The sequence below is a fragment of the Hippoglossus hippoglossus genome, chromosome 9, assembly GCF_009819705.1.
Source record: "Hippoglossus hippoglossus isolate fHipHip1 chromosome 9, fHipHip1.pri, whole genome shotgun sequence".
Taxonomy (NCBI): Eukaryota; Metazoa; Chordata; class Actinopteri; order Pleuronectiformes; family Pleuronectidae; genus Hippoglossus; species Hippoglossus hippoglossus.
In genome coordinates this window covers 3,569,232-3,583,473 of record NC_047159.1, presented here as the reverse complement: position 1 = coordinate 3,583,473, position 14,242 = coordinate 3,569,232, and the positions used below count along the sequence as shown (strand labels likewise).

Below are 14,242 nucleotides of genomic sequence, written 5' to 3'. Positions count from 1 at the left end.
AACGAAGAAGTCCTGCCACAGAAAGACGATGCCATCTTGAAGAATCAAGCCATCAATGCTAAGCTCCAACATATAGCCGATGAGCTCAGGGCACAACAGTCAGAGAGCAAGAGGAAACAGGCCCAACTTGAAGACACCCTACATCAGGAGCAGATACAAAGGGCCGTCTTGGAGGAGAGAGTTAGTAACACTGCCTCCACTCTTGAAAAACAAAAGAAGAAAACCGTTCATTTTGCCTATGCTGTTAAAAAAGAAAGGGCCACAAGTAAGAGATACAGTTTTGAGCTCACGGAAGCCAAGATCCATCAAGTAAAATTGCCGGAGCGGCAGCATTTGAGTCCATCCCTCCACAACCTCTGACAACCTGCAAAAGAAACATGGAGACTTTCATTCTACTTTCCGCGAGATTCTTCCAAATCTCGGCACCCACCCAAACAGCAGGCGCAGCCGGGGACGGCCAGAAGTCCGTTGATCTCATTGTCCCCATTAACATCAGGACACCAGAAAGTCTACACATCTTCTGCCGCAGGCTGAAAACACATCTCTTCCGACTACACCTTGGTTCGGCCCAATCCCATTTCAATCCTTGGCCCTATCCCTTGAAACAGAGTCACAAGGGGTAGTGGTTGAAATCTTCCCCTACGAATTGGGACTGCCCTTCAAGAAACCTGCCACGTCATCAGTAGTGGTCAATGTAAACAGACGAGTCAAAAGGTTTGCCGGGGATGTCATTGTAATAAAAATGTTGAGATCTTATATAAACCAATGCTATTGTTTGCAGTTACTAAAGTGACAAACCTATAATATCCAAATAACATCTGTGCTAATGCAGGTCCCAGCTTGCCGGTGATTCGCAAGGCATTGTGGGTACCCCTAGGTTTGAATCCGGGTTATAAACTGGTAGGAATTTGATGAAGCTGGGTCACTACCAAGAATATCGCTGCATTGAAGTCAGAGAAGCGATGGTTTGAAGCATCAATCAACGAACTTATTGTCAAAATAAACAATTTGTTTGAGAGAAAAGTCACAAATCTGCATAAGAGCCTGAACAATATGGATTTTATTTTTGACATATATGAGTAAAAAATTTCCAATATGATATATTTGTTTTAAAAAAAGGCAAAGATTCCGAAGATGAAAGTGTTCAGTTACACATAAACTTTATTTTAAATAACTATAAATAAAATATAACTCACATACAAGCAAAGACATTTAAGTTAAATCAACAATATAAATAAATACAAATTCAATAAATAAAAATATATAATTATTTTTAGAAAATGAATAAATTGTAAAAATGAATGCACATGTTCACAGTACATACAAAAGTCTTAAATAAAAGAAAACACCCCCCGCACCAGTTAAATTCCAACACATCAAAAGTATCTATGGAGACCCCTGTACACATAAATATCAGTATACTAGTATGTGGAGTACTTCTCAGCATTTAAAAACACTTGTATAGTTACTACTCACTCTGAGGAAGAGAAATCAGGTCTAATGATAATGTGCTCAAACTAAACTTAGGTCATATAAAGCTGCTTTCAGACTTTTTCCTATTGTACAAGAATGAAGCCTTTATAAATCAGATCTCTTCCACTGTGACATGTAAAGAATCCTCACGTTTACCGCTGGTGGAAATCTGCCTTTCTGAAATGCAGAGGTAAACCTTGGGTTTGCTCATAGATCGCAGTTCGTGATATTCACCGCCCCCGAAGTCCACCTTCTCAAACCAGCAGTTTTCACCGAAGCTGGCTGGTTTGGATGAGGTTTTTTTCATCTGTGAACACAAACACACAATGTTCAGGAAGGGTTTCATTCATAGGAATGAGCTCATACAACCACATACATTTTTCAACCACTTCTGTAGTTTGCCATAACCTAATAACCTAACTTAATCATGAGTTGATTTCAGTTGATATATTTTGAACAAGAAATGTCTGTAGTTTGTTTCGTCTTGTAGAAATCAGCTGCCAATAGAGAGAACTACAGAGGCTGAGAGAGCTCCACACACTGCCAAGTAAGAAAACACATGCAACTAGAAAAAAACACGTGCAAATTAAGAAAACTTTCTTTCTTCATTTTCTTCATACATTGCTGCTAGTACAATTTACCTTCAATTTCCCCCTTTCCACCGCTGGGCTGTAGTAATGTTTGCCACGCTGGAAGCGGAGAGCCATCTGTATTTTCTCGCCTATTACACGTTCACTTATGTAAATCCAAGCTGAGAACAGATAAAATGAGAAAAACAACTTATTTCAAAGTCAGAAAATAATGCACAATTATTCAAACGATCAAATGGGCCCATAGATAAAGACACAATCGGGATGAAGTGTGATTGTGATGACTTTTCATTCAGTAAATCACTTCCATCGTTTTGTTTGAGGATAAATGTATAAAGTTGTCACAGTAAAGAACATTCTTTCTGCTTGTGTCAGACGTGGATCAATGAAAACATTGGACTTGATCCACTCTGGTTTCTTTTAGTCACAAGAATCTTTGTATAAATTCATGAGCAGGATCAATGTGGTTCTTTGAAAGGTCATGAGAGAAGAGCTGTACCATTCTCCTTAGGATTTTGTTCTTCATCAGTGCACATCTTCCATGAACCTTTTAACTTCTTGTAGAGGACAAACTGCCCATTTCTCGTGGACATGGTGCATTTGGTGAAGACGGTGATCATGTTGTCTCCTCAGTGATGTTCTGACACGAGGAAAGAGAAAGTAAACACTCAATGATTCAGAAACACACCATTTTCCTCTTTACAATGTATATTATATTGTTTTCTTAAATGTTTTTCTTGTATGTATATTTTTTACATTTATAAAACGTATTACCTCTGCAAGGGAGGTTATGTTTTCACCCCTGACTTTCAACATTTGAATTTAATATCTCAGGGAATAATTCCACAGCACTGGACCCAACCTGATGATCTGAGGACGGCACCATCCATTGCCTTTAACTGGTTATTTTACAAGGTCCACCCATCATTGTATTTTATTCTATATCTGTTTCATTTGTTGTTATTTTACACAGATTCACCCTTTTTATTTCCTTCACCTCTTTTATTCAACTCAGATTTCAACTCGTTTTCTTTTGTCTCTGTGTTGTTTTTAATGTCCCTGCTGCACAGCACCTTGAATCCACCTGTGTATGAAACGTGCTGCATAAATAAAACTGCCTTCATGTCATCGACCGACCAATAAATCTGATCTATTAGCAGATGATCGGTCTTAGGATCATTGAGACAGAATCAGGATAAAAAGTTAGATTTTCTTTCCTCCTGATTCTACCTCAGCATCCTCCGAGTGAAAAGACACATGTGGACAAACAGGCGACACGTGCACAGCTGATGTGCATGTTTGAAAATGATGCAGTTGCCACTTACCTTCAGTGAAAGTGTCGATGAACTCAAGAGCTGAAGTCCGTGCTCGCTGCAGAGGAGCCGAGGGAGACTCCTTAAGTATCCCGGAGCTGCGATAAGGACGCATGCGCACCAGACAGGAAAGACAGGTTTCCAAAATAATATTGAAATGAGGTGATGAAAAAAAGTGAATGCAAAGTGATGAGTCCGTGGTTTTCTCTAGAAATTTTGCAAGTCCGGAAATTGACAGATAAAGTTCATGGTGAGCAAGTGAGAGTTACACAATAACTCCTGTCTCCTCAATATTTTAGTGCACATAAAAATAATTATAATAAAATAATAATATTATTATAATATATAGAATTTACTTTAACACTTATCAACTGTGCAATATTCACTGTGCCATAATCATATGTCTGTGCAATATAAACGGTTCATGTGCGATCCATTCACTGTGCATATTCTCTTCTCTAGTTTAACTCCATTCATATTTTTCTATATTTCTATGTACTTCTCTTATATCAATCAATCAAATTTTATTCGTATAGCCCATATTCACAAATCACAATTTGTCTCATAGGGCTTTAACAAGGTGTGACCTCCTCTGTCCTTAACCCTCAACAAGAGAAAGGAACAACTACTAAAAAACCTTTTAACAGGGTAAAGAAGGTAGAAACCTCAGAGACACATGTGAGGATCCGTCTCCCAGGACGGACAGACGTGCACTAGATGCCACGTGTGACGGAGAACATCAGAAAGATAAGAGTGTTTGCAGCATTAATGAGAATAAACACTTTGCAGCATAATGGAAGGTAAATTAATTGATGGATTATTGTCAGTAATGGTAAAGTATCTGAGTAGACATGTTGTACATCAAGCAGTCTTGTTGTAATCATAGTCCACGGTCAGCAGCCACCACCATCAGGATCCACCATCACGATAGGATGCCACCATCGTCCACAATATATATTATATTTCGACTTATTACTGCTGATGTCTTTTTGCTGCTGTAATATTGCAAATTTCCCCATTGCGGGACAAATAAAGGACTTCTTATTCTTATTCTTATAATAATAATGATAATAATAACTAGCGCCTCTCAAGAGACCTAAGGACGCTTTACATGTAAAACAGGTAAGAAGCTTGTTTTTCCCTGTTTCTAACTGAATTGAATTATTTAAGTATACTGTAAAATCAAATGTTTCTTATCATAATATTGTGCAGGCGGAGGAAGGCTGTGTCAGTCAGTGGGGACAAAAAGAAAAAAGGAAAGTAAGTAATTCACACATAAAACTAGAAATACGGTACAGCCGGTGTTTACTGTACCTCTCTCTAACCAGAACAGTCTTGTCTGCATACATTTGTGAGCAAGTGACCACCTGTGCAAACAATGAAAGAATTCCCACAAGCAGCAGAATTCACACAAGTCAAATCATGTTTTAATAGAAAGGGGGAACTACTTCATTATCTCCTCACCACGTCACTGGAGGTATGGGTGACGTGAAGGTATTTTTATTTTTGGCTGAACTATCCCTTTAAGAGGTTACAGTGACCAGAATCGAACCAGTTCGTCTTTGAGTCCCAGGGACCATTTTGGTCAAATCTTTAGAAATTCACTCGAGACGGACTGATTCATTTTCATGAACGCGATACAGGAGTCAATCAGTGTGAATCAATGTCACATACATCCTGTGACATGGCTCAGTCTCCAGTCATCTACAATACTCACCCACACTATCAGGCACTATCTATTTCAGCAGAGACAATTTTCCCATTTGCTGACGTCAGTATCGATGCCAGTTGCGCAGTATTGCTTCAGCCCCCCCACATCCACCTGTAGGCACCGTCATCACCCCCGGGGGAAGTGTCTAAACCTTGTTGTTTCAGGGAAATCTTTCCTAAAACAAGTTTCTTGTACTTATGTCTCTCTTAGAAAAGACGTAATCTCAGTGTGACAAGGCATTATTGTAATTCCTTATTATCAGGCTCCAGCAGTAAGTCGTTAAAAAGACTCTGCAGCACGTGTCCTGACAAGAACCAGGAACAGAGACCACATTTCTCTGTATTAGCTTCACTACACTGGTTATGTATTTCAGCAGCGTGTTGCATTTGTAGTTTGGCTTTTTGAAGCTAATGTAATTGATTCTTGCTGAACAGTGACACCCTGTGGTGTAGTGACGTTAGATAAGGATCATTAAAGCATAGTATAGATAGGTATTAAAAAAAGACATTTATTTGACATTACTATGTACACAATAGTTGAATTGATAAAATAATACAGATGTCCTGTGTGTGAGAAACCCTCACACTTGACCAGCTCATTTCTTTTACCAGGATAACACTTTTCTTTTTTCTCACTGATATTTGAACAGCGACAAACTGGTGAAGGCTAAACACCTTCATCACAGACGAGCTGGACGAGCACCTTGTCTTTAAGTGCTTCGTTCTGTCTGTAGATAAACATCGGTGCGTCATTAACAGATGGGCTGGTTCCCCCGTCCTCCTGCTCCCCGCTCGTGTCTTTGTCCTCCTCGGAGATCAGGTCATTGTAGGAGGCCACGCAGAGGTCGTGGTCCTGAAGGCCGGCGGGATATCGGAGCGAGGCTCTCTGGATTCGCACCGAGCGTCTCACCGGAGTGAAAAATCGAACCTCCTGGCCGTTGACCCGTGCTGGTTCTCTCTTCTGGCTTGGAGGGCCACTGAAGGAAAAGAAAAACTAAATCTGAATTTCCGCCTTATCCAGCCTCGTAAACAATTCTTCCATTAGTATGAGAATTCGTTCTGTGAATGAAATTTGACCCGGTGAGACTTCTGAAATAAAGAGATTAGGGAATGATTGTCTTTTAAGTAGACTTTAGTCCTTGCAAGGAAGGTCAGACAATCATGCAGCATGCAAAGAGCATCCTGCAGAGGGAATGACAAAGAAACAATTGCAGGCGTGTGCTTTTTATGCAGATGCAGTGAAGAGATACGTGTGTGTGTGTGAGAACTATGTGTGTGAACTGAGTGAATAGTAAAATCCCAGGAGATTAGACACAGACACAGACTGAAGGCTTCTTCGAGGTCTCGGTGGGGGGAGACCAGCACAGTCTCAGATTTGTGGCTCTAATGTCATTTTGGCAGTTGCACAAGCAGAGATATATTTAGTGTGGTGATATAATGGTAACATTTTCCATTACAGTTCCTACTGCTGTTTCTGAAATGTGCAACAACAGCTCAGTTGTACACTTCAGTGCATTGAAGTGTACTTGGACTTTTTGTGGCAAATGTCCTATCCAATAACATGGAGGAGGCCAGGTTTATAACCTATACTGCAGCGAGCCACCAGGAGGCTGTCCAGATGATGTGGCTTCACTTTTGGTGAGTCGTCATGTTGGCCATATATAAATATATATATATATATATATATATATACAGACACTAATTATCATATTAATGTAATGATGACTAAACCTACCCAGGAGTCGCTGTAATCTTATACTTGACTACAGAGGAGTTTCCTTTCTCCCCAGAGATGAGGACTCTCACAGGTTTGGGGGTCATCATCGGGTTGTCGCTGCTCTCAGGAGAACTCTCGGCTGATGGGAGTTGGTCCTGCTTTGGTTCAGACGCTTTGAAAAATATGAAATTCTTTGTTAGACTCATTTTTTAAAGGTGCACACACAAACAATATTATCATTTCATGAAGTTCATCTGGAAGGTACTAATTCTGTGTGTTTGTCTCCCCAGTCACATTTGACATGATATATATTATATACACCCAGTTAAAACCATAGCCTGTATATAAAGATAGACGATACATCTTCACTTCCTTCCACTGTACACAAATGAAGCTAAATCTTTCCGGTGCCACCATCTTGTGCTTTTGATATCATTTGGAGCCGGAGTCTGTGCAGGAGTGATCGTGGTGCGTTGCAGCTGATAAACCACGGACCGACCACGAGTCTGTCTCAGGCGTGAATCATTCATTTTCAGTGTGTTATATATAAATCTAATATTATATCTAATATAAATATATTGGAGCTCTGGTCGTTTATGTAATGTGCTGCTTGTCAGCCTGTGGTGATGCTGGTTGCAGCTTGCTTTCTGAAACTGTGAAAGTGAGCTGCAGATATTGAGCCACAGCAAATAAACGCCTGCTGCTGGCCTGGGTCCACAGAACCATGAAGCTCCTTTTAATAAAACATAATCCCAAACTGGTGAAGCAATCCTCACTGCCAGTGACGCATTACTAAAAGTTAACATAACAGTGGTGACAAACAAGAGCTCCAGGCCAACTACCTTGGATCTCATCATTTTTCTTCAGAATCTCGAACACCACAGCCCGCAGCTCGTCAATGGGCTGGAACAAAAAACACACTGAAACTTAACAGGAGCACAGAGAGAGAATCTGTCATTTTGGACAAAAACTCGACATAAACAACGGAGTATGCTGGAGAATTATTTACTGCACTGTGGTCAAATAACAACAGATTTGTGAAATACTTCTAGGCTGAACTGGCACATGATATTACTTATCACAAAAAACAGCAGAATCATTATTTTCTGATGTTTGATTCTGTATTGTTGTGTCCAACAGTAGCCTGCCTGTTCACGTGCGATAGCTGCCAACAATAGACAGCAAAGGGACGCCATTATGATAAGTTTGGTTTGTCTATCAGAGCTGAACAGCAGCTTCCACTGCCGCCCCGGCCGGTCGCTGCTGATTGAGCTATCAGGCGAGCTGCTCGTCAAGTGCAGCAGCAGCAGCACTACATCGAATGATCGGGTTTCTTTGACATTTATGGTTACAAAGCAAAAGTCAGAATATGTATAGAACTAACACTCATAATAATCATAATCATCAGTAGCTCATGAAAACCCCCCGGCCCTAAAAGGACACAGACATTTTGAAACATTGCCACCTCTAAATCAAATAGGACTACGCCCATACTTTGATAAATGGGAGTACGAGTTAATATTGTTGTAGAGAAAATTAAAACAAAGAATAGATGAAATGTCACGACAAGGAAAATATGCTCCATTAATACCGGGGGAAATTAAAATTAAAGGAATTAGCAAGGCACACCACAAATTGCAAAAAGTGAATATGTACCGTACTTATAAAGAAAGAAATAAAAGATCATGAATACAACAACAAAATAGAAAATAAGTACTTTTTAGATTTTAAAAAGGATTTTCTGTTCGTCGTTTGGACACATACGTGTGCACTTGACGGTCCGGCCAAGACGTCGAAGAAGGATGAATGATGCCTGATTTATAATGCTTCAAAAATCGTATCAGTAAAGGTTTTATGGATTTGTTAGAGCTGTTACACCTGAGACCAACAGTAACCTTTATGGGCCCCTGTAAGAACTGTTGAACACTCTCATGTGAGACGCCTCTACAGTCGAACATCATTGGTGTTTTACCTCCAACACAACACGAACAGCCTCTTCAAACACGGGCAGGACGTCCAGGTTGCCTTCCTGCTCCATCAGACGGACCTGACAGATCCAGTATTTGGCAAACTTCTGTGACACCGTGGGCAGCCGTGACAGAACCTCCTTCACGTGGTCCGGAGGGCAGCCCTGGAGGCACAAGGCAGGCTCACGTCAGAGGAAAATGACTGGAGTTTAATGTGTGTCAGAAAGCAGCTTCTGTTGACACGCAACCCATGAAACCTTGGTCCAGGCATGTTCGCACCAAATCAAGTCGTTAATCAAGATCCAGTGAGGGATAACATCAGATTAAGAAGATGCGTAAACCAAATATGCCACATCACATACCTCCCGGAGCAGTTTAATACAGTCTGCCAGGGACCTGTCGACAGCACAGATGAGGGAGTTGGCATCATCCTCCTCCTTCATGGCGGTCCAGAAAGGCTGGGGCACTGCCACCGTGCGCCTCACCTGAGGTTTCACCGGCATCGGCGGGCGCTTGTAGGATATGCCCTTAGTTTGCCGCCATTCCTGCAGTTTTCTCCTTGAAAAGAAATAACACAGTCGTTTTTTTACTTAACTGGGCAGCACAGCAGAGAGACACACTTTAAACGAGGGGAGATGGGAGGTGGGAAAACATTAGTCAAAGAACACAATGGGCTTAAAACATACAACATTTTATGCGACTTTATATTTAAGACCGACCAACCCGCCACACTGATGCAGCTGGTAATAAATACAAATATTAAATTTCACCTCTACAGCAGGAAAGAGCCAAACCTCCAGGTCAAATTCGACCCCATTGTCGACTACAGTGGAAATGTAACGATTCACTGGTTCTACATCATGGTTTCATGTTCTACATTCACTTGCACGGTTCTACTTACATTCTTTCTTCTTGGGCAGCTGTCAGTTTCTTTACCTCGGTCTGGGGAAGGACCCTGACTGACAGCTTTGGCGTCTTCGTGCCTGTGGTCAGGCCTGTACGGCGGATGGAGGTGGCAGGCTGTGACGCTCTCCGTGACATCACTGGTGCCCCCGTTTGGTTAATACCAGCTTGTGGTGGAGGGGCATTCGATGAACTGTGTCCCTTCTTGCTCTGTGTCTCTTTACTTGTCTTGGTTTTCCCTCCCAGCTCGACCACATCCCCTCGCCTTACCCCTTTGTCCGCTCGGAAACTGCTTCTGCTCGCTGGCCCCGAGGATGTTTGGGTGGACACTTTGCATGTTTGTCCATTTCTCGCCCCTCCAGCATCAGATTTCTGCTGCGTTAACCTGTCTGCGGGCTTTCCTGCTGATTTGTCAGTTTTTGTCGTCCCTTCTCTCCTCACTGGCTGCACAGGTGCTGCTTTGCTTTTAAAGGTGGGCAATGACTTTAGTTCACTGGATAACTGACCCCTACGAGACGACAGAGTCTGTTTATCCAAAAGTGGTTTTGCATTAGACTTGTCCTGAGATGGAATTTTACACCCAGTTATTGTTGCAGAAGAAACTGTTGTTTTCTTATTAACGTGGTTGTTAAGGGCAGTAGCAGTAAGTGTTTTCTTCAGAAAGGTCACAGACTTCTGGGGACCTGATGCGTACGTGCTGGAGCGTACCTTGTCAGCCACAGAAACAGTAGTAGTGGTGGCATTAGCCGGTGTGGCAGAGGCGTGGGATGAAAGTGACTTTCTGGGCTGTGTCGCTGCAGTGATGAGGCCAGTTCTTGTTTTGACAAGGGGGCAGAGGCTCATCCTGGCACTGATTGTTTTCATTGGGACCGAAGAGGCATTTGAGCCACTGTCCAATTTGCTGTGGGAGGCAGAACTTGAAGACCCTCTGCCTGAAGAATGCATTCCTGTGGCTGGCTGCCTCTTGACGTTGATGGCTGCATTCAGGCGAAACTTGGCGGACATGCTGGTGATCGTTGGTATGAGCCCTGGGTTTCGGTCACGTCCTGAGCCACTGGTTGAAGATTGACATTTGGCATTCTGCTGTGCAGTCAGGATGCTGCCTTTTACATTCACTTTGTAAGTGACACCAAATGGCCGTCTGCTGGGATGTGTTGTGGCTTGAGCAGCCACAGCTGGAACTTTTTTGACTACATATTTACACGTGTCAACTGAAGCTTTGTTCTCTTTTCCATCAACAACCTATGAAGACAAAAAAAAAAGAAAATAGTAACTCTGTGTTCCAGAGCTGTGCACAATAGTTTGCCTATCAGCGAATACTATACAGGTGACACAAAGGCCTGGTTCACACGTGGTTTTAACAGCGGTCGTCAGTTTACATGTGGTATTAAAATGTCTCCTGTGACCTTCTGGGATGTCATGACACTTCCCTGCTCTACATGCAAATACACACAAATGTCATTTGAGACGAAAAGGTTGTTTTGACCTAGTCTGAGTCTACAGATGTGTCCGATGATGATACTTGTGTGCGTGACTGTGTGAGCCACATACTGTACGTCCAAGACCACCTCTGAATGTGGAGCGATCAGATCTCAGGACACATTATGACGAGTACTTAGTGCTGACCACTTGTGATTGGATAACCCAGGACGAATTTTAATACCATGTCTGAACATGAGGGTCAAAGTTATTCTGACGTATAAACCAACTCAGTCCCAAATATGATGATATTGATACAATTCTCATAAAAAAAAGTTTTTTCCACTCTCTGGCCCGGGGGCAAATATTTCTTAGCATCGTGGTTCTTTATTGGAATGGAAAAGAATCTTACCTCTGCAAACATGCATACACAAGTATGCACTGTCTCTCACACACCTACCTTTGCTGCAGCCATCACTGACTTCTTGACCTGACAGTCAACCCGTAGGTACGGCCTGAGGGTACAGAAAGCTGTCAAGTTAGTTGAGCGTGAAAGAAACACACATTCCAACGCATGTTTATCTTTTACGAGTTAGAGGAAAAGTGCTTCTTACTTAGGGTTGGGCAACTTCATCCGTCCTTTTGCTGCCAAATATTCCATCAACTTCTGCTTACGTAAATCTGAGGTGAACGATTACACAAGAGTCACATCATTAATTTTCCAGGATTCTAAGCTGTAAATTCAATTTGTGTGAAATGCAATGATTTATGCTTTAAGGCTCAGTGTGTGGAATTCAGTGACATCTAGTGGTGAAGCAGCATGTTGCAGCTGAATACCCCTCACCATAAAAACATCAAAAAGGGTGTTTAGTTTGTCCAGTCTGGGCTACTGTGAAAAACATGGCGGCCTCCGTAGAGAGGAACCACTCTGATGTAAATATAAAGTATGAAACACACGAGTGAAAACATCACAAGGATTATTTCACATTCAATTTCTGCCAATAGATCCCTTTCACCTAAATCTTACACACTGAACCTTTTAATAGCCAGCCACACGTTGGACCGCTGGATGAATGTGTACGTAACATACGATATGCTCACAGACTAGTGTCAATGCAGAACTCTGTGATATTAAAAGTGTAGCTTAAATAAATCTATGAACTACGGAACAAAACAGAGAAGATGAATCCTTGTTTTTAATGCAACTGTATCAGCAGCATCTCAGTCTGACACTTTACTTTCACCAGCCTGTTCAGGATCTCAGGATGATGCAAGTGGCACATGAGGTGGCTGAATCCCTGCAGAGATGAGTTCACAGGACCTTACTGCCACCTGGCTGAAGGGTGCTGTAATTTCTTTGCATAATGACTCATTTAAAAGTTTTTAATGTAGAAAATAACAATTGAAACAATAAATTATGAAAATAGTTTTCATTTACAGTCCAAATGCACATAACTGATTAGCCTTTACTTTCACCCTTTACACCATGGGGAGCCTATAGCTTATCTTTCAGTGTGTAAGAAAATGATCTCAGATTATGAACTTGTTTCAGGCATCAATTAGCTTTAGATGATATCGATTTTAGCTATAATCCAACACTATCTTCAGCGTTTAATACCACACAACCAAGGAGCAAAAATCTAATCCTGAAACTCAAAAGAAGTAATAACGTGACATATACATTTATCATGATAATTATCAATATGGACAGAAGTAAAAACAACTCATTTAAATACTAAACAATATATTAATTTATTTTGCCATATTACCCAGCCCTATAATAACCTCAAAGAAAAGGCCTGCAACATAATATAGATGGCTCTCTATCCATCTATCACCATTACTGCCAATGCTTATCTTTATTATTGATTGTCCAATGATTTTATATTTATTATACCTCTAGTTATATATTTCAGGTTTTATTCTTGCACAGATTTCCCTTTTTATTTTGTAAATACACCTACATCTGCTGTACCATAATCCACAGGCTGCGTCAGTCTAATGCAAAACTTTGCATAGCTTCAGTTATTTATCTTTACGTCTGTAGATCTGCAGATTAAGTGCACTTATTCTTTTTTGTATCATTATCATGCTCTTGTGTTTGACTGTTACATGCTAATCTTTATCTGGTTTGTTATATCTCTGGTTGTATATTTGAAGACTTTGTATTGTTCTCATGCTCTTGTGTTTGACTGTTTGTGTTTGTTTTGTGTGCTTCTGGATTCCTACATCTCCCTCAGGATCAATAAATCCATCCATACGTTGTTCCACTGTGTACATGTACATCCTTTATACCTGGTACTACCTCATATTTACATATACATTAGTGTGGGATGAGTTGACGTCCTGCGCTAATTCCCTGCTGACGTGCAGCTCAATGTTTGCCGCCGTGAGAAGTTCTCGAGATGTAATCGATGTGAAATGAAACTGAAAACCCTCCGATGGCTTCTGATGCGAGCAGGAAACCATGTTTGTAGCATTTCCCCGTGAGGGAGCAGCTGGAGTTAGCGACAGCATGCTAACACGTAGCTAGCTCTCGTGCTACATAACGAGCTCGCTGACCTTTTCTGGAAAGCAGCGACGCGGTTTCTCCTTCTTCCATTTCTTCAGCTTCTTCTCCTTCGGCCTGGGACGAAAAACCGCCGTTAAAATCCTCCGCTGACTTTTTATTTTGAAGTTAATGTTATTGTTCTCGCTGAACTAACCGAGCGCGTGCATCCGGGTTTGAAATTGCCGCGTCGTCAACGCCTCCTCGTCTCTGATTGGACGGTTCGAAATTTCAAACTTTAAAGAAATAGTGCGCATGCGCTAACCCCCTGTGCTGATTGGTGCAGAGAATGTAAACAAAAGAGGGTTTTTCTTAAAGAAAACTATGAAAATGACCAAATTTATCTTTTGGATTGCTGCTAAATTTACATTTATGATTTAAACATTTTACAACAAAAGGGTTAAAAAGTTTATGATTTAAAAATATTTATCTTCTGTGTTGGACAAATTGAAATACCACATATCTATCTATCTATCTATCTATCTATCTATCTATCTATCTATCTATGTATGTATGTATGTATGTATGTATCTATCTATCTATCTATGTATCTATCTATCTATCTATCTATCTATCTATCTATCTATCTATCTATCTATCTA

General features: G+C 41.1%; 1 protein-coding gene across 2 annotated transcripts; it reads right to left on the bottom strand.

Moving 5' to 3' along the window:
- Positions 1 to 5,579: 5,579 nt before the first annotated feature.
- ckap2l (cytoskeleton associated protein 2-like) lies at positions 5,580 to 13,853 on the bottom strand. Of its 2 annotated transcripts, XM_034596327.1 has the most exons (9): positions 13,655 to 13,853; positions 11,707 to 11,773; positions 11,553 to 11,607; positions 9,672 to 10,915; positions 9,133 to 9,328; positions 8,776 to 8,934; positions 7,646 to 7,706; positions 6,822 to 6,975; positions 5,580 to 6,063 (listed from the first exon to the last, which is right to left on the bottom strand). In XM_034596327.1, the coding sequence occupies exons 1-9, from the start codon at positions 13,692 to 13,694 to the stop codon at positions 5,754 to 5,756; spliced, it is 2,286 nt and encodes a 761-aa protein (XP_034452218.1). In that variant the 5' UTR covers positions 13,695 to 13,853; the 3' UTR covers positions 5,580 to 5,753. The 2 variants fall into 2 exon arrangements, with proteins under 2 accessions (XP_034452218.1, XP_034452219.1); XM_034596328.1 differs by lacking the exons at positions 11,553 to 11,607; positions 13,655 to 13,853 and having other exon boundaries at positions 5,697 to 6,063; positions 11,707 to 11,749.
- Positions 13,854 to 14,242: the final 389 nt, after the last annotated feature.